The sequence below is a fragment of the Tachysurus fulvidraco genome, chromosome 4 (assembly GCF_022655615.1).
Source record: "Tachysurus fulvidraco isolate hzauxx_2018 chromosome 4, HZAU_PFXX_2.0, whole genome shotgun sequence".
Classification (NCBI taxonomy): Eukaryota; Metazoa; Chordata; class Actinopteri; order Siluriformes; family Bagridae; genus Tachysurus; species Tachysurus fulvidraco.
In genome coordinates this window covers 12,866,121-12,887,197 of record NC_062521.1, presented here as the reverse complement: position 1 = coordinate 12,887,197, position 21,077 = coordinate 12,866,121, and the positions used below count along the sequence as shown (strand labels likewise).

General features: G+C 38.2%; 4 protein-coding genes across 8 annotated transcripts; all 4 read left to right on the top strand.

The window, feature by feature from the left end:
* Window positions 1-747: 747 nt before the first annotated feature.
* si:ch211-198a12.6 (uncharacterized protein LOC563253 homolog) lies at window positions 748-6,261 on the top strand. 5 transcript variants are annotated; one of them, XM_027141966.2, is made up of 3 exons: window positions 748-1,245; window positions 2,661-2,702; window positions 2,851-6,261. In XM_027141966.2, the coding sequence occupies exon 3, from the start codon at window positions 2,985-2,987 to the stop codon at window positions 4,563-4,565; it is 1,581 nt and encodes a 526-aa protein (XP_026997767.1). In that variant the 5' UTR covers window positions 748-1,245; window positions 2,661-2,702; window positions 2,851-2,984; the 3' UTR covers window positions 4,566-6,261. The 5 variants fall into 5 exon arrangements, with proteins under 5 accessions (XP_026997767.1, XP_026997769.1, XP_026997768.1 ...); XM_027141967.2 differs by lacking the exon at window positions 748-1,245 and adding an exon at window positions 1,252-2,125; XM_027141968.2 differs by lacking the exon at window positions 2,661-2,702 and having other exon boundaries at window positions 750-1,245.
* Window positions 6,262-9,473: 3,212 nt separating this feature from the next.
* On the top strand, window positions 9,474-12,759 carry LOC113639828 (toll-like receptor 4). The gene is made up of 3 exons (XM_027141965.2): window positions 9,474-10,038; window positions 10,124-10,290; window positions 10,479-12,759. The coding sequence occupies exons 1-3, from the start codon at window positions 9,952-9,954 to the stop codon at window positions 12,688-12,690; spliced, it is 2,466 nt and encodes an 821-aa protein (XP_026997766.1). The 5' UTR covers window positions 9,474-9,951; the 3' UTR covers window positions 12,691-12,759.
* A 1,026-nt stretch (window positions 12,760-13,785) lies between these two features.
* LOC113639965 (toll-like receptor 4) lies at window positions 13,786-16,720 on the top strand. Its single transcript, XM_047812107.1, has 3 exons — window positions 13,786-13,811; window positions 14,022-14,183; window positions 14,305-16,720. The coding sequence occupies exons 1-3, from the start codon at window positions 13,786-13,788 to the stop codon at window positions 16,508-16,510; spliced, it is 2,394 nt and encodes a 797-aa protein (XP_047668063.1). The 3' UTR covers window positions 16,511-16,720.
* A 219-nt stretch (window positions 16,721-16,939) lies between these two features.
* On the top strand, window positions 16,940-20,219 carry ftr14l (finTRIM family, member 14-like). Its single transcript, XM_027141914.2, has 6 exons — window positions 16,940-17,480; window positions 17,686-17,781; window positions 17,870-18,103; window positions 18,240-18,399; window positions 18,503-18,562; window positions 19,458-20,219. Exons 1-6 carry the CDS (start codon window positions 17,055-17,057, stop codon window positions 19,976-19,978), a joined length of 1,497 nt encoding a protein of 498 aa, XP_026997715.2. The 5' UTR covers window positions 16,940-17,054; the 3' UTR covers window positions 19,979-20,219.
* The last annotated feature ends 858 nt before the right edge of the window (window positions 20,220-21,077 follow it).

Below are 21,077 nucleotides of genomic sequence, written 5' to 3'. Positions count from 1 at the left end.
CTTCTCTGTTTTGTTAATCCAATAAAACGCATTTCACTACTGAAATGTTACTGTGTCCTTCAGTTATTTGATAGATCAAAATAAAATTGCTGATCCAAACACCCAAATATTTATAAATGAAAATCATGGAAATTGTCAGGGGTTCCTAAACTACACAAAAAATCAGGAGTTGAAAGTCTCAGTGATGCACACACTTTTTCCACTCCATAAAGAATAACCAAGCTCAACAGAATTATTTATTTAACTTACAGCAAAGAGAGAGAATTTTCATTGCTATTGGATGTGAGGCACCTTGGATGGATGGATGGATGGATAGATAGATAGATAGATAGATAGATAGATAGATAGATAGATAGACACAACAGTTCCTATAAAATAATTTATTGAGATATCATTTAAAATGGAAGATTGCCTCCTGTCCTATTGTCTAACACGGGAATTGTACTGCAGACCGCCATTAGAGGGCAGAAAAGACATGTTGGCCTTTACTTTTGTTAGGACCGTCACCTAACTTGAAACCTAGAAAAAAGCGCCTCACAGCGGCTGAAGACGGTACAACATTTCTAGTGAAATTCAGCAAATTCGGCGATTCTTAAAACCACCTCACAGCAACTGCACCGTCCGTCACCGATAATTCTCGAATGTTTTCTGGCTTCGTGGTATTAAAGAAATGACAGAAAACTTAAGCGTTGTTTTAAACATCGAAAATAAGACATACGTTACATTTCTGGGGTTAAGCAGACGCCCTTTTATCACATTGGGTTTCAAAATGTTTACAACTGACCAATAGAAGGTAAATAAAGTGGCAGCTTCGTGGAGCTGGGATTCGAACTCATGACCTTCCGGTCCGGAAACCCAACACATTAACCACTAGGCCACCTTCCAGAGCGCGTCTAGCGGCACTATTAGCAGAATTACATGATATGATATGATCTGACGCCACATCAGGCGGTCATTTGCTATGTATTTTTGAGTCGATTTGCTTACACACACTGAGACGGTCAGACTGAGCGCCGGTCCGCTGGGTGACAGCAGTGTGCAGCCGGATCGCGCACGGTCTTTTTGCTCATGCGCTTAAACGCACTTGGCGCCAGAAAGTGTGAGGCGCCAGAGCTCCTGCGGACAGTGTGCGAGTTCCCGAGCCGCGGAGACGCAAACAAGCCGACATCATTAGGCCTTCGATCACCAGCAGCCTGCACACAGCAGTCCATCCGCTGGTTTACACAGCGATCGAAGGACAAACAGGTTGGGATGTCTGTAAACCCGTTTATTCGTTTTAAACACACCGGATGTTCCCTAATTTAATCCGTGCTTTCAGATTAGCCAGCTAAGCTAACTAGCGTGCTATAACCACAACTCGTTAGTCTTTAGCCGTAATCCGGTTTAACGCGATGAAATGTTTTATCACACGCCGTTTTGTTTGTTTTCTTTTTGTTTTGACGATTTATCTTCATTTTGGGGAAACTGGTTGTTGAGTCGTCGCGGTTTGTAAGCTGTAAACGTCATTAAGTTTAATGGCGGTAGCTTGTAGTGCGCTGGATGTAGCTGTGCTTTGGGCTTTAGCAGCATGGTGGGCCTTGTGGTTTTATCCAGCTAACAATGTCAATATTCTCCGTTAGCTAGCATTAGGCTCACTGGTGGCTTCTGAGCTGAGAAGTTAGCCAGGTTTACAGCGACTAACAGCGTGTTATACCGACACATAAAACGACTTAAATGTTATTTTTGATGCCGTGTTGCTTATGTAAGATGGGGGACGCCTTTCCCGGGCTTTTTGCGAGGTGGCTCAGCAATTGTTAGCCATTTTAATACAAATCCGCTATAAGCGTTTGTGACTTTGAGTTTATCTGATTGTAAACGGTTTGTTGGTGTTTAAAGTCGTATTTAACACACTGTTAAGACGGATGTATGCTTTTTTTCCATGGCGGTAGCTGCGCTCTAGCTCGAGTTGCGTAGCTACATGGCTGTGAGGGCGGAAGCTAGCGGCGGCCATTTTAGAGCTAGTTAGCTGTTCCAGTCTGAGCTGCACAAGATGCCCACCGCGAAAGGCGTTGTAATTCTCTGAAGAGGCTGAACTAGTGAATAACCGCTCCGACACTTAGACACGGGGGACGACAAACAAGATTAAGTACGGCTCTGAATTTAAACTGTCTAATCAAGATGTGAAATTTAGCCAAATTGCTAGTTAGCCGCGCTAGTTAGCTGATATTGCGTGCTTCAGGAAGCTAACTAGCTAAGCTATTTAGCCAGCTAACTTAGCCAACAATGGCATGCTCGTGTTTTTATTCTCTATAGAATAGAACTCTCTTGTATGTATCTCGCTGTATATAGAATTAAGAATTAGATTTAACACCAGAACTACTTAAATCGTACTTTAGACAGTTCTGAAAAAAGCTGTTTTTTTTTAAGGTAAACTTTCCTTTTTCAGGTATACTTAGCCACCCAAGTTAGCTGAAGTATAAATATCGGCTAACACTAGCCATGCAGAGATTTGCTAACTAGCTTAATGTTAATAGCCAGGTAGCCTTGTTTGTGTTTACGTTGTGCTAAAGTATCTGCTCTAAATTGCGGTTTCTTCTAATTGTGCCCATTTGGTATGTATCTGTTGGTTTTGACATTAAGTAGTATGTTTAGTCTAAAATGTCTTGTTTGTTCTTCACCAGCACCTCGGCACTTCAGGTGTTAGGGCTGGTGGTCAAAAAAAGGTGCAGTATTTGTTTTTACAGATTTAACCAGAAAGTTTCTGTTAAGAACTTAAGATGAATAATCAATATTATCATTTGTTACTAACTTAGATTTTTAATTACTTTATGTGCAGCAAGCATTTAAGTTTTTGTTTTCTGTTCCCAATAGGCTACATCCCTCCTGGATTGTGCTGACCAAAAAGGTCCCAAGCTTTTTTGATTCTGAGAAAGCGGTGCTCCTAGAGCAGCGCTAAGTTTCACTTGAACGGGAAGACGGAAGTCGTCAGGCTGGAGTGTGTCCTGATGGCTGAGTCAGAGACTGAGTGTGACACACCAGGCCTTGACACGCTGGGGTCTGAGTGTGTCATAACTCACACGCAAGTCGGTGACTTGCATTATGCAGCGGAGACTGAGATTATGACCCAAGAGGATAAGAGGCTTGACTTGGAAGCAATTCATGGTGATCTTGGGGCTGTGGCTTGTGTTGACGCTGTAACGGAGACAGACCACGACTACATTAAGTCTGAGGTACATCATGATCCACAGTATTTCGGAGGTGCAGACATGAAAGGCAACGAGGCTCTGCTTGGTGAGGTGCTGCTGAAGGCAGAGATGGGTGGAGCTGGTGCAGAGCATGTAGTAAAGGATGAGTCAGATCATGGAGGAGAGCTGACTGTGGAGTCAGAGAATGGTGTCATCATTCACGAAGCCCAGGGTCTTCAATGCAACGAGTGCGGGGAGATATTTGGAAGTATGACAGATCTGCATCAACACTTTGAAATGCATAAAGCAACTCATCCCTACATTTGTATCCAGTGTGGTGAGAGCTTTGCTGTTGAAGCTAGCCTGAGAGGGCATATGAAAATACACATGAAGGAGAAGGGTTATACCGCTACTGGTGTGGAGATGGTTGGAAAAGGGGTCATCGATGCGTTTAACCTCAAACCACATCAGATGATGCACTCCCCTGAAAAGCCACACAGGTGTTCTGAATGTGGGAAAAGCTTTGCTGCAGCCATCACACTCCGAGAGCATATGAAAATGCATTCTGATGACAAACCCTACAAATGTACTCAGTGCAGGAAGAGCTTTGTCCGAAGGCGCCACCTAAAGAAACATCAGGAGCTGCATGCTCGTGAGAAGCCATTTACCTGCCCTCAGTGTGAGAAAGGCTTTGCTACTGCTTCTAATTTGAAACAGCATCAGAAGACCCATGCTGGTGACAAGCCACATCGATGCGCCCAGTGTGGCAAGTGTTTTGCTGCAGCAGCTACTTTAAGAGAACACCAGCGAATCCACTCTGGTGAGAAGCCCTACAAGTGTAACCAGTGCAGGAAGAGCTTTGTAAGAAAGCGCCACTTAAAGAAGCACCAGCTGGTGCACCAGGGTGGCAAGCCCTACCGATGCTCTCAATGCGACAAAGGTTTCAATCACTCCTCATCCCTCTCTCGACACCACAAAGTCCATCTGGAGGCCAAAATGTATGCCGAGCCTGATAAGGAGTTCCCCTTTGACACTCCTATGAAGAGGGGGATGCACACAGGTGAAAAGCCATACAGCTGCAACCACTGTGAGAAGAGCTTCAATCATTCTTCATCACTGTCCAGACACCAGAGAACTCATTCTGATGGAAAATCCTACACTTGTGCCCACTGTGGCAAGAGGTTTAATCATTCCTCTTCTCTTGCAAGACACCAACGTGTTCACTTGGATGAGAAGACCTCTTATAGTGCTATTCCCACAGGAAAAGGATTCCCTCCAACTACCATCTTGAAACAGAGGATTCTGCAGAGTGAGAAACCATACAGGTGTTCTCAGTGTGGAAAAGGTTTCAATCACTCCTCCTCCCTCTCAAGGCACCACAGAATTCACATTGATCAGTAAGCACACCAATGGTGGCTGTGGTATTTTACAGTTTGTCCCAACTTTGCTTCAGGCCAACCTCCAAATTATTTTTTTTCTTCATAGAACTAGGATGCTAAATGAAAATCTAAAGTTTATTCTGGTTCTATAAACAGTTAAAATAATTTTCCCGGTTAAGTCCTTTAACTTTATAACGGCGATGATTTCAATAACTGGCTGATCCTGTGCAATGTGCAGATAGCTTGCTGCCTTTAATTTGACATCTGTATGATAATGTAGCAATTTCATGCTTAATGACCGAGCTAGTTATGCTCTTCCTCAGACCCATGGAATGAAAAGGATGGAAAACATCGGCGCCTGTTGAGTTTTAGACACAATTGGTGTCCAAGTAACATTTTTGGGAGTCTGTAGAGAATACCCCCACCCACAAAGTCTGTGTATCTTTACCCATCGTCTTATTCATGGCCTGTTCAGATATTATCATTTGTAAATAAGTGTTGATTTTTATATACATATGTATAGGTGTGTGTGCAGTTCTTTTACATTACACAGAATTTTTGTATGACCCAGTCTGTCTTTAGCCATCATTATTTTGAAGATAGGATGGTGCTTGAAAGTTTCACTGGCTCCAGGCAAGCTGTTAGCAAAGGTACAAGTCTTCATAAAATAAGTTTCAAAGTTACGTAAACTTAATTCACCGTTGCTTCCAGCAGCGATTCAAAACAGCTGTGCAGGGGTCAAAGGAACTGTACAGGAGAGTTAAAGTAAGCTTGCTTTCATTGATGAGCTTGTGGTCAGACAGCATCATTCTAAAATGAGCTGCAAGTTTCTCAAGCTTCTTAGGACTAGCAAATTCAGCTGTTCCTTTTGAATTGTACCTAGATTGACCGATTATAAATCATTGTATACTTACAATTCAGTGTAATTTGATCTAAATATTCCCTCTAAAGCATTGCTTAACTAGTTCCCTTTGGTACTCTACAACTTGTTACTAATGGGTAAATATTTGCAAACCTAATGTCATTGCTGTAGAACTAGTTCACACATTCATATTTAATCTGTAGTTAACTTATATTCTGGATACTTGCAGCAAATTATCAAAATTTAGTATAATAGATTGTGTAATTATCAGTACAATAAAATGGCTTGTTCTTGGTTCTTTCAAAATTCCATAAAGATACACTTTCTACTTAAAGTGCTGTGTATGGGGGAAGATCTTTTACATACTGATGTATTTTTTTAAATATGGTTTGGGTAATCTGAAAGGGAAAAGAGGAATACTGTTTTTATTGGGTGAACATTATATTGAACATTTTTCCTTTCTGAATAATTGTGCTTCAACTCATAGCATAGGCTTTTTCATTGTTAGATAGGTGCCTTATTGCATGCTGTGTAGAAATGTATGTTGAGCTGTAATAGAAGAAAAAGGTTTGGCTCTTCTCCCTATGTTTGCATACTAACCAACATATTTTACTTTCGACCTTAGGTAAATTGTTTTCTGTATATGAATATATGTTTATGCTGTTACTGCTGTCTTTTAATTTCCTTGTCCATCAGCTGGCCTCATTGTAGAAAAACTAAAGGTTTAAAAAAAAAAAAAAGTTGCAACACCTTTTGATCCATATTTTCATTGCCCTCATAAGTGGTCAGATCTTGTTCCATGTCTTTACCCCATCTCTGAGTGGCATACATGGATAAATAAAGGTTCTTGACTACCTGTTTTGTTTTTGTTTGCTTTTTTCAAAAAGTGACTATTGATTTTGTCTATTTTGATACTTGTTTGTTTCATGAAACATAGTGAAGATGCTACATTTTGTAGTTGGTGTCATGTTTTATATTTGTAAAAAGAGAATGGTTTGTTCATCCAGATTTCTTTAAAGGCTTGTGTTAAACTCTGTGATGACATTTAATGTTTTATTGGACTAATTCTGCAACTAAACCAACTTTTGTTTCCTTGTCTGTAGTTTGCATTCACTCCTTATCTTTCACCAATATAAAATTTCACTTAAGCAACTAGAAGATGAAATGTTTAGGTTTTAATGCTCTATAAATTTGTAGTCATTGCCTATTTGTTCTCTAAAAACACCTTTGCGAGAAATTGCTGTTTTTCATTGTATGAAGAGTCTGAAATCCATCAGCAGTGATTATTGATGCATTTCTTTCATAGGATATTTATAGGGTTCACTCCACTACGGCACAGGTCACATTCCCTTCCTGCAAATGATTAGGACAGAAATAAACACTAATCTATCGTTATGTCGATAAAGTAAGTGTATGTTTGTTGTTTGCTCTTTGTAGGGACATATGGTAACCTAGTGGTTAAGGTGTTGGGCTACCAATCGGAAGGTTGTGTGTTTGATCCCAGGTCCACCAAGCTGGCACTGCTGGGCCCCTGAGCAAGGCCCTTAACCCTCAATTTCTCAGCTGTATATCAATGAGATAATGTAAGTCGCTCTGGATAAGGGCGTCTGCCAATTGATGTAAATGTAGTTCTTATTGGACCCTTGTGTGATGTCTTTATGTAATTTTTTTTTAATGCAGTTTACGTGTCATTTAAGAAAATTCTCTGAAGGATTATGTACCTATATGTGGCACATTGTTTTTTTGGGTCATGTACTTTTGGACTGAGCTTTTTAATCTGGTAAGTGCACACACATTCTTCATGGCTTTCTCATCTGTGGGTTTTGGTCTCAAGAATGTTTGTATGCTAGCTAAAACTTTGGTCCACTAGATCATGCTGCAGGGAACTGGACTGGGTTTATGATGTGTTTAAAATGTTTCTCCTTGGTAAATGGTGTTGACTGTAAATCTTTTATTAAATTTGGTAGATGGTATGCAGCATATCTTAATCACAGCCAGATTTCTGACAAATATTCTGGACACAAGGGCCCGCATGCAAAAAAAGGTGCATTTTTCAAACATTGTTCACCTGAAATTGTGTATAAAAATGTATAGCCCTCCCATGGATTGGCATCATTTACAATTTTCCTGTATTTCCTTTGTCAGTCTCAGCAGTGAAAGTAAACATTGAAAAGAGAGTGCTAATTTCTGTTGAATATTATGAAGAGGTCTAATTATTTGAGTATATGTGGTTAAATGTTCAATAACAATTGTAAATGTTTACCTGATGCAGTATTCATATCTTTAGGTACACATTGATGTATGATTTTAGTAGAGTTGTGAGACTGAGATGAATCGACCTTTGATTCTGCCATCAAATACATTCAATAATAATGCCTGTTTTTGTATAGGCAGTTTTTTTAAATAAATGATCAAAACCCCAGAGACGATAGCAATGGAACCATCTCAGTGCTCACGAAGTAGATTGTGAGCCATCTTATTTATTCAACAGTTCAACTGAATCAGAATCAGAACCAGAAAGATCTTTATTGCCAGGTATGTTTTCACATACGAGGGATTTGTTCTAGTACAGAAGCTCCACAGTGTAAACAGAATGGCATTGACAAGACACGAACACACACACATATATATAAATACAATAATTGATTGGATTTATTTAAAGATGTAATGTGCAACTTGTGTAAGAACCAGGCAGTTGTAATCTGACCTGCCAAATGATCTTAGCATCTGTTTACTATATTAACATTGTCTTGTATCTATTCAGCCTATAGCTTGAACACATTCACAAATTTGGGACTTCTGCCACATTTCCAGCCCTTTCATTACAATGATGGATTTTTGAGTGGTTGCATTTGTTTCTGCAAGAGTTCCTGAAGTCCTGTATGTAAGAATACAATTATGCTCTTGCAAGAATTACAAAGGCTTCTGAAGAACAGCTTCAAACTGTATGCTTCAATATATATATACACAAGAATGCAGATACCTATTAACAGAACACCCAAGCAAGTACCTCAAGGAAAGGCTGCTGTATCAGGTGTACAATCAAATGTAAAACATGATTGAAAAACACAGAGCTACACTATTTCAAAGTGGAAATACATCATAACAGAAGATATGGAGTGCATTTAAATGGAGAATTTGGGTTTGTCTATTGATCCACTAGGAGGCAAAATAGAGCAAGAAACTTCATTTTGTTAGCAGGACATAACTGAACTTTTTGGTAGAACTTTACTGAAAGCTAGGGCCAACCTCATCTGGTTTATATTTTTTAACTCCTGCTTAATTTGTCATCCTAAGCTCTAATTTAAAAGAACTTATTTTTTATGAGGCAGGATAAGTGTAAGTGTTACTGAGGTAACTAGCTATCCTACATTACATGGCCTAAATTATGTAGACACCTGACCACCACACCCATATATGGTTCTACCGCAAACTTGTTACAAAGGTGAAAGTACACAATTTCTCTGTATACTGTATTTGTTGCATTACATTTACCCCAATTTCACTGGAACTAATAGGCCCAAACCAGTTATAGTATGTGTCACATGCCCCTGTGTGAGTGCCGAACACATGGTTTGGCAAGACTGGAGGGAATGAACTTAAGTGTCGTGCACAGAGCACTGACATCAACCTCACCGAACACCTTTAGGACGAACACCAGGCTGAGAACCAAAATCATTGCTGTACCACACATGCTCTTGTGACTGATTGAGAAAATCCACACAACCACGCTCCAATATCTAGAGGAAAGGTAGTATATGGTGTGTGCATAAATATATACTGTCTTTTCTCAAGATTTTGGAGAGTGGTTGTGTGGATTTTCTCAATCAGTCACAAGAGCGTTAGTGTGGTACAGCACTGATTTTAATTCTCAGCCCGGTGTTCGTCCTAAAGGTGCTTGGTTCTTCACCTCAAGTCTTGTCAAACCATATCTTCGGCACTCTCACAGGGGCCTGTGGAACATACCAGAACTGGTTTGGGCCTATTAGTTCCAGTGAAAATGGGGAAATTGTAATGCAACAAATACAGTATAGAGAAAAATTGTGTACAGTACTTCCACCTTTGTGACAACAGTTTGTTGTAGAACCATATATGGGTGTGGTGGTCAGGTGTCTACATAATTTAATCTATTTAGAAAATACAAATAAAAATGATTCAAGTGGTTTGTTATATTATTCAATCAAAATCTACCTGGGTCACCTCACAGTTCAATGGTCCTGGGTTTGATCCTGAGCTCAGATTACTGTTTGAATGGAGTTTTGCATGTTCACCCCATCTGGTTTCCCATGCCCCCAAGGTCTAACTGCAGGGAATTGCTAGATTGGTGTGAGTGACCATGAGAATGATTCTCTGAAATGTACTGGCATTACACTTGGGTGAATTCCAATGCCCTGAAATTATTACCAATGATGTACTTCACAAGTGACGTTCCTTATTCGTGACTGGACTAGTTCTGTATTTTGCCAACAGTTCAAGTTCAGCACAAAGCAAGTTTCACATTTAGTTTGATGTCATTGTTGGAAATTGGTCACCCATTCATAATATTATGACTGTCTTTTGTACAGCTGAAGGAATACTCCCCTTCATTGTCTTCATCTTCATACAACATGGAAATGCAGAGGAGTGCACTAAGGTTTGTTATAAATTATTCAATGTAAGACTTTGATCATTTGTATAATGTATTAAGTGAGTCTTACATATAATTTTGACTCCAACAGGATATTTATGATCGACACTATTCATGTGAAGGAAGGAATCTCACCCACATACCTACCAGTATTCCTTCCTCTGTTGAGAAGCTGGATTTCAGTTTTAACTTGTTGCCTTATTTACAAAAGCATCTGTTTCCTCCACTGTATGATTTGCAGGTCCTGGACCTCACAAGGTAAAGAGTTCTATTCATTTTAGTGTATTTTAGTCATTGCTAAGCACTAATGCATTTTCTTGCTTTTAATAAACATTCAATATTCAAAAAAATATAATTTATTATTATTATTATTATTATTATTATTAATTTATTTGTTTGTTTTTATTTTATTATTTTATTTTTTTATACATGTTTTGGCCTTTTAGATGCCAAATCCAGTCCATTGCTGATGATGCTTTCCACAATGTGAACAATGTGACTACTCTGATTCTTACTGGAAATCCCATTTCATATACAGCACCTAACGGCTTGAACTCCTTACACAAATTAAAGAGACTGGTTCTCGTGGACACTGGCCTGCTCTCTTTAAATGTCCAGTTGAACAATCTCACCAAGCTTCAGGAACTAAATGTTGGAAGTAACACGATTCAAACAATTGCCCTTCCGCGATTCATGATCAACTTTAAGGACTTCTGCGTACTGGACCTGCATGCAAATAACATATCAAGCTTAAAAGTAAGTCACACAACTGTACTGCGAGAGATGAGGGGAAATATCACTCTAATACTCTCCAGCAACCCCATTATGCATATTGAACCAGGATCATTTAAGGACATTTACCTGAAAGAGCTTAACATACAGAGTACATTTGTTTCACCTGATGCAATGAGGGATGGTCTAACAGCTCTCAGCGGTCTTAATGTTGGAAAAATTCTTATAGGAAACTACCAAGTAGACAAGAGGATAAAGATATCAGATGCAGACTATCTGGATGGACTTTGTTTGATCAACTTTAAAGAAATATATTTTCTTCAAAAAGAATTTTCAGATTCTGAAATTAATGTGTACCATTGCATGGTCAATGCAACAAAAATCACTCTGAAGCAAGGCAGTACCAGAGCCATGCATGGCTCATTTCATCAGCTTAAAGAACTTCATATACATTTCAGTCGATCGCCCATCATACTGGAACTTTCACATCTACACATGTTAGAAAAACTGGTGGTGGATAAAAGTAACCCATTATATCTTCATGGTATGAATGACTTGCCCAAACTTCAGCATGTGGATCTAAGTGAAAACAAATTGATTTTGTCTGACTGTTGTTCAAAGTTTTTCAGAGGGATGCCAAACATTCATACCCTTAACCTGAGCTTTAATTCGATAATATACTTCAGCAAAAATCCATTCTCTGGACTTGAATCCTTGGAAATTTTGGATATTCATTTCACAACACTAAGGTCACTAAATGCACAATTTAAATTTTTTAAAAGTCTTAATCGTTTACAATATCTCGATATATCATACTCAGACAGTAGATTTTTGCAGACCATGGCCTTTAGATATCTAAGTAGCTTAAAAGTACTAAAGATGGCAGGGAACAATTTCCAAGGAGATGCACTAAGTTATATATTTAAAAATGTCACCACTTTAGAAGTTCTTGACTTGTCAAATTGTGGAATTCAGAACATAGGCCGCAGAGCTTTTCAAAGTCTTTCAAATCTACGGCATTTGTTTCTTAGTCAAAACAAATTAACAGTTTTGGATTTTGCAACTCTTCCAAATCTAAAAAGCTTAACATTATTAGATGTAGGAACAAATAACATTTTTAACATCCCGCTTTATGTTCTGCAAAACCTACCAAAAAATCTCTCAAGCCTTGTCCTGTCGTTTAACCCAATTGAATGTTCCTGTTCACAGATAGACTTTATTATATGGATTAGGAACAATCAACAACTACTTCAGCAATCAGGTAAAATTCTGTGTAAAATTTTGTCACAAGACTCAGGTCTTAGAGTTATTGACTTTGACATAGAAGGCTGTGTACACATCAGAAGACTGACAATTGCATTATGCGTATTTGCTGTCACCTTTCTTGTTTTCGTGTCTCTTTTGACCTACAAATTTCAGTTTTATCTGCGCTATGGCTGTATTCTGCTAAGAGGTTATAAGGCCTCCAGACAGCAGGAATGGTCTTATGATGCCTTTGTTATCTACTCCAACAAAGATGAATCATGGGTAATGGATGAACTGGTGGAAAATCTAGAAAATGGGAATCCACCCATTCATCTTTGTCTTCATGTGCGGGACTTTGAAGCTGGCAAAGCCATTACCTCCAACATTATAGATGAAGGCATCATGGGCAGTCGTAAAGTTATCGTGGTTGTATCTAAACACTTCATGGAGAGCTCCTGGTGTCGTTTTGAATTTGAGGTGGCGCAGTCCTGGCTAGTGATGCAACGTAGTGCTAACATCATCATCATCATTCTAGAAGATGTGGAGGAGGAGAAGTCAAAGAAGGTATTTGGACTTCATAAGCACCTGAAAAACAACACGTATCTAAAGTGGAGTGGAAACCCAATAAATAACATGACATTCTGGATTCGTCTTCGGAAAGCTGTGATCGCGAGGAACTGAATTTTTCCCCCACATTGTGTTAGCAAATTTGTGTCTTTTTTTTATGAAATAGATTAAAAGACTCCAAAGTAAATTATTTGTGCGTGTGTTAATGTAATCATAAACAGAGAATTTTAACTTCATCTTCTTCTAGAATACACAGATTTAATTAGTGTGGTATAACGTTTTAGAAAAGAAAAGAAAATTACACTCAATATCGTCCATTTTTGTACATTAATTGCCCCTATTTGAAAAAAGAACAGTTGTATCCTTTAAGTGTACTGTGTTTGAGCTGATTTGTGATAGACATGTGATCGTTTCTGTGATTTTTGAGATTTATTGCATTATAAACCAATCTTAGTCAGCACCTAAAATGTAAACAGACCCAAATCTGCATAAACAGAAGAACATACACAAGTCAATCACAGAGCTATATTAAAAACGTCCATTGTAATAAACAGTAGGCAAACCTGTTGTATATGACCTGGTGGACTGAGAATATTTCTACAATATGCACAGTTCACAAGATCACATATTTTATTTAGTATTTATTTAGTCAGCAGTTCTCCTGCTCTCATTGCTGAGGCCCAGGTTTGTTTCCCAGGCAGGAAACTAACCTAGCCATAAACTTTCGGTGCCAGTCCCATGCCTGGATAAAATGGGAGGGTTGCATCAGGAAGGGCATCCAGTGTTAAACCTGCACCATATCAAATATGCAGACCATGTGATCCGCTGTGGAGACCCCGAACAGGAAGCAACTGAAAGACCACCACCACCACTAATAACAACAACATTTATATAGGCAGAGGAGAACTGAAGATCTGGTTTGATGTCGTGTACAGTGTGTGCATTTGATAAATATGTAGAAGAGATGAGGGAATTTAGCAGGTACTTTTTTTAGCCAACACCATGTGATTACAGATCCCCTTTTTGGTAGACATTATTTAAACCTATTGTCAAATAAGCCATGTCATATATGATATGAACTTCCTTAACTGAAATTCACGCTCAGACTGATGTCACGGAAAGATTTAGATCATACTTTACTAGTAAATATGACTGCATTTTGTATAGATGGAGGATTACTCCATGTCATATTTTTCATTCTCATCCAAAATGGAAATGGAGAGGAGTGCACAAAGGTATGTTATCAATTTTAATAATGTAAGTAATATGTAATTATTTAGTATAATTATATAAGTAAAACGCATAATGTAATTTGGTCATTCTAACGAGTGCTGTATTTGGTCAATTGTCTATTACTGTTAAAGTGCATATTTATAAAAAAATGTACCAAATACATAAAAAAAAATGAGTCTTACCAAACTATATCATTTTTGCACACAGATTAGAAACCATCCACACTATTCATGTTTAGGAAGGAATCTCACCCACATACCTACCAGTATTCCTTCCTCTGTTGAGAAGCTGGATTTCAGTTTTAACTTGTTGCCTTATTTACAAAAGCATCTGTTTCCTCCACTGTATGATTTGCAGGTCCTGGACCTCACAAGGTAAAGAGTTCTATCCATTTTAATGGTCATTGCTAAGCACTAATGCATCCTCTTGCTTTTAATAAACATTCAATATTCAAATAATATATATAATTTTTTTATACATGTTTTGGCCTTTTAGATGCCAAATCCAGTCCATTGCTGATGATGCTTTCCACAATGTGAACAATGTGACTACTCTGATTCTTACTGGAAATCCCATTTCATATACAGCACCTAACGGCTTGAACTCCTTACACAAATTAAAGAGACTGGTTCTCGTGGATACTGGCCTGCTCTCTTTAAATGTCCAGTTGAACAATCTCACCAAGCTTCAGGAACTAAATGTTGGAAGTAACACGATTCAAACAATTGCCCTTCCGCGATTCATGATCAACTTTAAGGACTTCTGCGTACTGGACCTGCATGCAAATAACATATCAAGCTTAAAAGTAAGTCACACAACTGTACTGCGAGAGATGAGGGGAAATATCACTCTAATACTCTCCAGCAACGCCATATTACACATTGAACCAGAAGCATTTAAGGACATTTACCTGAAAGAGCTTAACATTGTGGGTGCTTTTGCTTCATTTGACACAATGAGGGATGGTCTAAAAGCTCTCAGAGGTCTTAATGTTGGAAAACTCCTCATGGGAAATTACAAACTAGTCCAGAAAATAAGCACATCAGACGCTGATTATTTTGCTGGTCTGTGCAGAATTCATTTCACAGAAATATATTATTATCAAAAAGAATCGTCACCTTCTAACGGCCGCATGGTTCACTGTATGGTCAATGCAACGAAGATCACTCTGAAAAGAGGATATGTGACAGATGTGGAACATGTCCCCTTTCATAGGCTTAAAGAACTATACATAGGTCACCAATATTTATCAGTAATACCAAATTTGTCACATGTAAATTCATTAGAAAAGCTGGTGTTGGTTGATAACAGGATACTGGCATTTCATGGTCTGAGTGACATACCCAAACTCCAGTATGTAGACCTAAGTGGAAACCAAATGATATTTCAAGGTTGTTGTTCTTGGTATTTCAGAAACATGCCAAATGTTCGGCACATGAATCTAAGTCGTAACGCATATATATGGTTCAGTGCAAAACCATTTTATGATCTTGAATTGATCGAGGAATTAGATTTCCATCACACAAATCTAGATATAATTGGACAATTTGGAATCTTACAAAACCTGAAGTATCTAAAATATTTAGATATTTCATACACTAGAACTACTTTTAGTAGCTATTTTTCTTTCCATGGGCTTAAGAGTCTTAAAATACTGAAAATAGCAGGGAATACTTTCCAGAGAAATGTATTGAATGATTTATTTGAAAATCTAACAGCTTTGGAGGTTCTTGATATGTCACAATGTGGCATTGATCATATATCCAGTAAAGCTTTCAGCAACCTCCAGAAGCTTAGACAGTTACTTCTTAGTCAAAACAAGTTAATAATTTTGGATTTTTTGACAAATCTACAAAGTCTAACACGGCTTGTTGTGGACCAAAATAGTATTTCTGTAGTCAGCCTTAATACGCTCCAAAACATACCAGCAAACCTTTCTGTTTTTGACATATCTTCTAATCCATTCAGTTGCTTCTGCACCAAAACAGATTTTATTTTGTGGATAATAAATAATCAAAAAATATTTCCCCAGTCTAATAACATTTTATGTAAAACGCTATCATCTGATTCAGAAATTAGAGTTATTGACTTTGACATAGAAGGCTGTGTACACATCAGAAGACTGACAATTGCATTATGCGTATTTGCTGTCACCTTTCTTGTTTTCGTGTCTCTTTTGACCTACAAATTTCAGTTTTATCTGCGCTATGGCTGTATTCTGCTAAGAGGTTATAAGGCCTCCAGACAGCAGGAATGGTCTTACGATGCCTTTGTTATCTACTCCAACAAAGATGAATCATGGGTAATGGATGAACTGGTGGAAAATCTAGAAAATGGGAATCCACCCATTCATCTTTGTCTTCATGTGCGGGACTTTGAAGCTGGCAAAGCCATTACCTCCAACATTATAGATGAAGGCATCATGGGCAGTCGTAAAGTTATCGTGGTTGTATCTAAACACTTCATGGAGAGCTCCTGGTGTCGTTTTGAATTTGAGGTGGCGCAGTCCTGGCTAGTGATGCAACGTAGTGCTAACATCATCATCATCATTCTAGAAGATGTGGAGGAGGAGAAGTCAAAGAAGGTATTTGGACTTCATAAGCACCTGAAAAACAACACGTATCTAAAGTGGAGTGGAAACCCAATAAATAACATGACATTCTGGATTCGTCTTCGGAAAGCTGTGATCGCAAGAACTTGACTGGCTTTTTTTTTTAATGTAACATATTTTATGGCTTTGTTTATAATTTTTTTTAAGTACATAATATATGAATGAAGTACAAGCCGTTTTCTTGAAAGTGGCTCTGCCTGTTGTAAAACTCAGCCATTAGGTAAAACAGCCTAGAAAGATATTTCCTCTCTACTAATATGTTTCCAAACCAAAAAATCTCTTTAATATTACCTGACCTCCTGTACAACCTAAAGTTACTTTAATTATAAATGTTATTAACATTTTAAAAATAGACTACCTCTTTACTTCCTTTTTATGACCGTCAAATACATTTGGAATGTATTTAAATATGAATATGTGGAAATTTTCTGGTGTCAAGTTACTTCTCTAAATGTTTTGTTTGTGTTTCATCATGACACACCCTTTGGGTTTGAACTCCAACAAGGCATACTGGTTTACGCTAGACATACTTCATTGCTCGCATTCTCTTATATAAAACCTGTCACACGACAGTTTCACTGAAACTACACCACACTCGACGATCTAGCCTGAACGTTTCCACGGAGGAATCAAAATGTCTCGACGTAGCAGTGTGGGAGACCAGAGCCGTTACAGCTCTCTGGGAAAGTTCCAGAGATCTGAGTCTTATGAAAAATACAGCAACCCCAGACCAAGCAGCCGGAGCAGCCGGAGCAGCCAGCGCAGTGTACTCTGCGATTTCTGCCTGGTGAAAAAGATGAAAGCTGTAAAGTCCTGTCTAACATGTCTGACCTCATTCTGTGAGACTCATCTTCAGGCTCACTATGAATACCCAGCACTGATGAAGCACAAATTGGTGCCAGCAACAGGGCAGCTGAAGGAAAAGATCTGCGCTGAACATGACAAACTACTGGAGGTCTTCTGTCGCTCGGATCAGATGTGTGTCTGTGTTCTGTGCATCATGGATGAACACAAAAAACACGACATTGTCTCTGCTGCAGCTGAGAGGACCGAGAAACAGGTGAGAATTTCTTTTACAATACTCGACTGAAACATTCCTTATTATGTTTATTAAAATGTAGCCTGAAATCTAGTGTTTAAATATGACAATTTAAAAAATATATTGTAAGAGCTCCTCTTTAGCTATCTCAACCATATCATGGCTTAGAGACATGTAATCCTCATGTGATGGTGTTCCTGAAACAAGCCCTATTTTACTTCTGCAGAAACAGCTTAGTGCTAAACTGATGAGCTCTCAGCAGAAGATTGATGAGAGAGTGAAAAAGTGGCAAGACTTGATGCAGGCTACAGAGTCGCTAAAGGTGGGGATTTAAAAGGAACTAGCTCTCATCCTTGTTTTTCTTAGCTAACCTTCATTATCACAACTAAACTCTCCTTTCCACTCGATAGCATTCATCTCAGAGTGTGCTGGAGGAGAACGAGAGAATATTCACTGAGTTGATGCAAGCTTTGGAGAGGAGGTACACTGATGTGAAGGAAATGATCCAAGCCCAAGAATCAGCCCTGATGATTCAGGCTGAGAGACACTTGAGCCGAATGGAGGAAGAAATCACATTACTGAAGATGAAACACAATGACCTGGAGAGGCTTTCTCACTCTGAAGATCACATTCATTTCTTACAGGTATTGGCTCCGACAAATCAATATACGGAATATGTAGTTGCAACTGTGTTTTTTTTGTAAAGATTTGCATGAGATATAATTAAATTTATTTAATTATTAATTATTGTGAAAGCAACTCTCTCCATTCTTTCCACAGAGCTGGCAGTCTCTTTCTGCACCCTCAGGATATGAGGACTTGTCCAAAGTGTCACTGGCCCCGGTTCACTCTTTTGATAAAGTTAAAAAAGCCATATCTGATCTTAAGGTGCAAGTAGAAGATGTAAGCAAGTTAGAACTGAACAAGATCTCATCTGCAGGTTGGTGAAATACAACACATTTTGTGTAAATTATTCATTTTCAGTGTTTTAAAAATGTCTGATTTATGGTATAAATAATTGTGACTTTACACTCTCTTTATAGCAAGTGAAGTTCAAATTCTGCAGATTCTGGAACCAAAAAAGAGGGATGAATTTTTACAGTGTAAGTTTTTTTTTAATTATTCACTACAGTCAAAATGTTCTACATACTAGGGCACAGCAAGTTTTAAGGAAATTTTAAGGAAACAGATCAAAGTTGTTTTGTTAAACATAGCTTTATTTATTTTTACATTGAATTATTCAGGGTGTATACTTGGATAAATATAAAATTAAGCCACATCAGTAATGTAACTAAAGTCAACAGCATGAAACGGGATTCTCAAAGTGGAGAGAGGGGCAGATGGGGTTAGTTTCAGTGGCTTTGGAAACAGAAACTAAGAAAAAATGAGAAAAATTTATGTTAGAAATAAAGAAAGCCTTTTATTGTTCTTTTTTGGACATTCACTTCCTTACTAGATTGGTTGGAAACTGAGGTCAGCGTGTGTGGTTGGCCTCTGGAGCAGCTGATTGTTATGGTTCTTGCTGAAGGGTTTAACACTAGTTTTGTTAGTTAATAGCGCCCTCTAACACTCTATAGTATGCTTACCCCAAATGGAAACATATTTTTCAAAGTACTCTTTAATTACCTGAAAATATCGCAAGATGAACCAGTTGTACAGATTATTAAATCAGAAAGTACTGATTGAAGTTGCAGGTTGGTTTTGCAGAGCAGATATTTAGACAAAACATGCTATTCAACAAAATTCCACACATTGCTCATAAAATGTCACTTATGCTGTTTTGCAACAATGGCTGAATGGCTCATATTTATTCAAAGCACTCAAAATGTCAGGGCAAATTAAACTGTGAACCTAGATATATAGGCATGTATTTTTTTTTTTTTTAGAGAAAAAGCTACATTTTATATACACATAGGCATGTAAGCATTTATGTTAGTACATTTACAATAAAACTAAAATACTAGTTTTAACCCATGACTTGTCCTGTTTCATGTGCAGATTACTGTCAGCTTTCCATGGATCCTCTAACAGCTCACCCAAACCTCCACCTGTCTAAAGGAAACACAGTGGTGCAGATGAGCGAGCCCAAATCATACCCTGAGCACCCAGAGAGGTTTGACTACTGGCAGCAGGTGATGTGCAGGGAGGCTATGATTGGTGGCCGTTACTACTGGGAGATTGATTGGAGTGGTACAGAAGTGGACATAGCTGTAACCAGCAAAGAAATAAGCAGGAAAGGCAATGACAATGTTTGCAGCTTTGGCTGGACTGACAAATCCTGGAGTCTGTACTGCTCTGAGTCTAAGTGCACCTTCATGCACCACAGCAAGCGTATCTCTATACCACTGGCCAATTCTTCAAGAATAGGAGTATATTTAGACCACAAGGCTGCAACATTGGCATTTTATAGTGTCTCAGACACAATGACTCTCCTCCATAGAGTAAATACCTCTTTCACTCAGCCTCTCTATGCAGGATTTGGAGTCTGGGGCTATGGAACAACTGTAAAAATACTGTAAAATTAAAATATGTTTACATACACTGGGAATAGGAGTCTTTGAGGTCTTCATTGTAAGACCTTCTAATTCAAAGGACATGTCTACTTTAAATATGTATTCTTAAATAGCTTTAACTACTCACTTACTGTTAAAGGACTAAGATAAATGCGAAGGAAGAATCCACTAATAAACTAAAGGAAAAAAATTGAATGAGTTAAACACCAGAGCCTCTACACAGAAACCACTAGATGGTGTTATTCAATCCCTCTCATTGATTTTGAAAGGCAAATTAAGATAAAATAAATGAGTATTTCTGCTTTGTTCTTTGACTCACTGCAAACTGGTGCACTTTTTTTTCTGCTTAAACTAACTGGATGGATTTTTTATCCACTGTTGAGGTGTCATATCCACATGATTAAAATACTGAAGTATAAATCTAATAAATGAAATCCAACATCAATGTATATAAGTCCACCATGGCAACCCGGATCTCTTTTTGCAGTATTGCATATTACAGTTGTCAGAAGGCCTTATCTGAATTAGCTCTAAAGCCGTGATTGTGCATGCATTAGAGCAACACCATGTGGGTAGTGATTAAGGTGTTGGGCTACCAACTGATCGCTTGTCCACCAAGCTGCCACTGTTGGGCCCCTGAGCAAGGCCCTTAACCCTCAATTGCTTATATGTGTATAAAAATGAGATAATGTAAGTCGCTCTGGATATAAGGGTGTCTGCCAAATGCTGTAAATGTAATGAGTAACATGTGAACATTTCTTAATAATGTACTGTTGAAGATAAGTAACCTCAAATCTCTTGAAGTGAAATCTGTACTATGTCAAATATAAACTAATATAAGTTCATAGTTTTGTAAAAAACAGTTGAAAGTTGTGCACATGTTTAATGTTCTCTACAAGTGGCTCTACGACCACTTATATGGAGCCGCACTTAAAAACACCTGAAAATGTCCGTAATAACCCTGAATTATAGCACTAATTAACCTTAAGCGTTGGACTCATTTACATTTAGTCTGACTGTCAAATATATATGACTCTGAATCATATGAGAATATATGAGGAGAACTGTGAGTACAAGAGATATTTGGAAAGTGAGACTTTTAGCT

Excerpts from the sequence above, each read along its gene's own strand:
- si:ch211-198a12.6 (XM_027141966.2), top strand. The coding sequence starts at position 2,985 with ATGGCTGAGTCAGAGACTGAGTGTGACACACCAGGCCTTGACACGCTG.
- LOC113639828 (XM_027141965.2), top strand. The coding sequence starts at position 9,952 with ATGACTGTCTTTTGTACAGCTGAAGGAATACTCCCCTTCATTGTCTTC. Across the intron at positions 10,039-10,123 it reads ATGCAGAGGAGTGCACTAAG|GATATTTATGATCGACACTA; the intron begins GTTTGTTATAAA and ends TGACTCCAACAG. Across the intron at positions 10,291-10,478 it reads CAGGTCCTGGACCTCACAAG|ATGCCAAATCCAGTCCATTG; the intron begins GTAAAGAGTTCT and ends TTGGCCTTTTAG.
- LOC113639965 (XM_047812107.1), top strand. The coding sequence starts at position 13,786 with ATGGAAATGGAGAGGAGTGCACAAAG. Across the intron at positions 13,812-14,021 it reads ATGGAGAGGAGTGCACAAAG|AAACCATCCACACTATTCAT; the intron begins GTATGTTATCAA and ends CACACAGATTAG. Across the intron at positions 14,184-14,304 it reads CAGGTCCTGGACCTCACAAG|ATGCCAAATCCAGTCCATTG; the intron begins GTAAAGAGTTCT and ends TTGGCCTTTTAG.
- ftr14l (XM_027141914.2), top strand. The coding sequence starts at position 17,055 with ATGTCTCGACGTAGCAGTGTGGGAGACCAGAGCCGTTACAGCTCTCTG. Across the intron at positions 17,481-17,685 it reads CTGAGAGGACCGAGAAACAG|AAACAGCTTAGTGCTAAACT; the intron begins GTGAGAATTTCT and ends TTACTTCTGCAG. Across the intron at positions 18,400-18,502 it reads GAACAAGATCTCATCTGCAG|CAAGTGAAGTTCAAATTCTG; the intron begins GTTGGTGAAATA and ends CTCTCTTTATAG.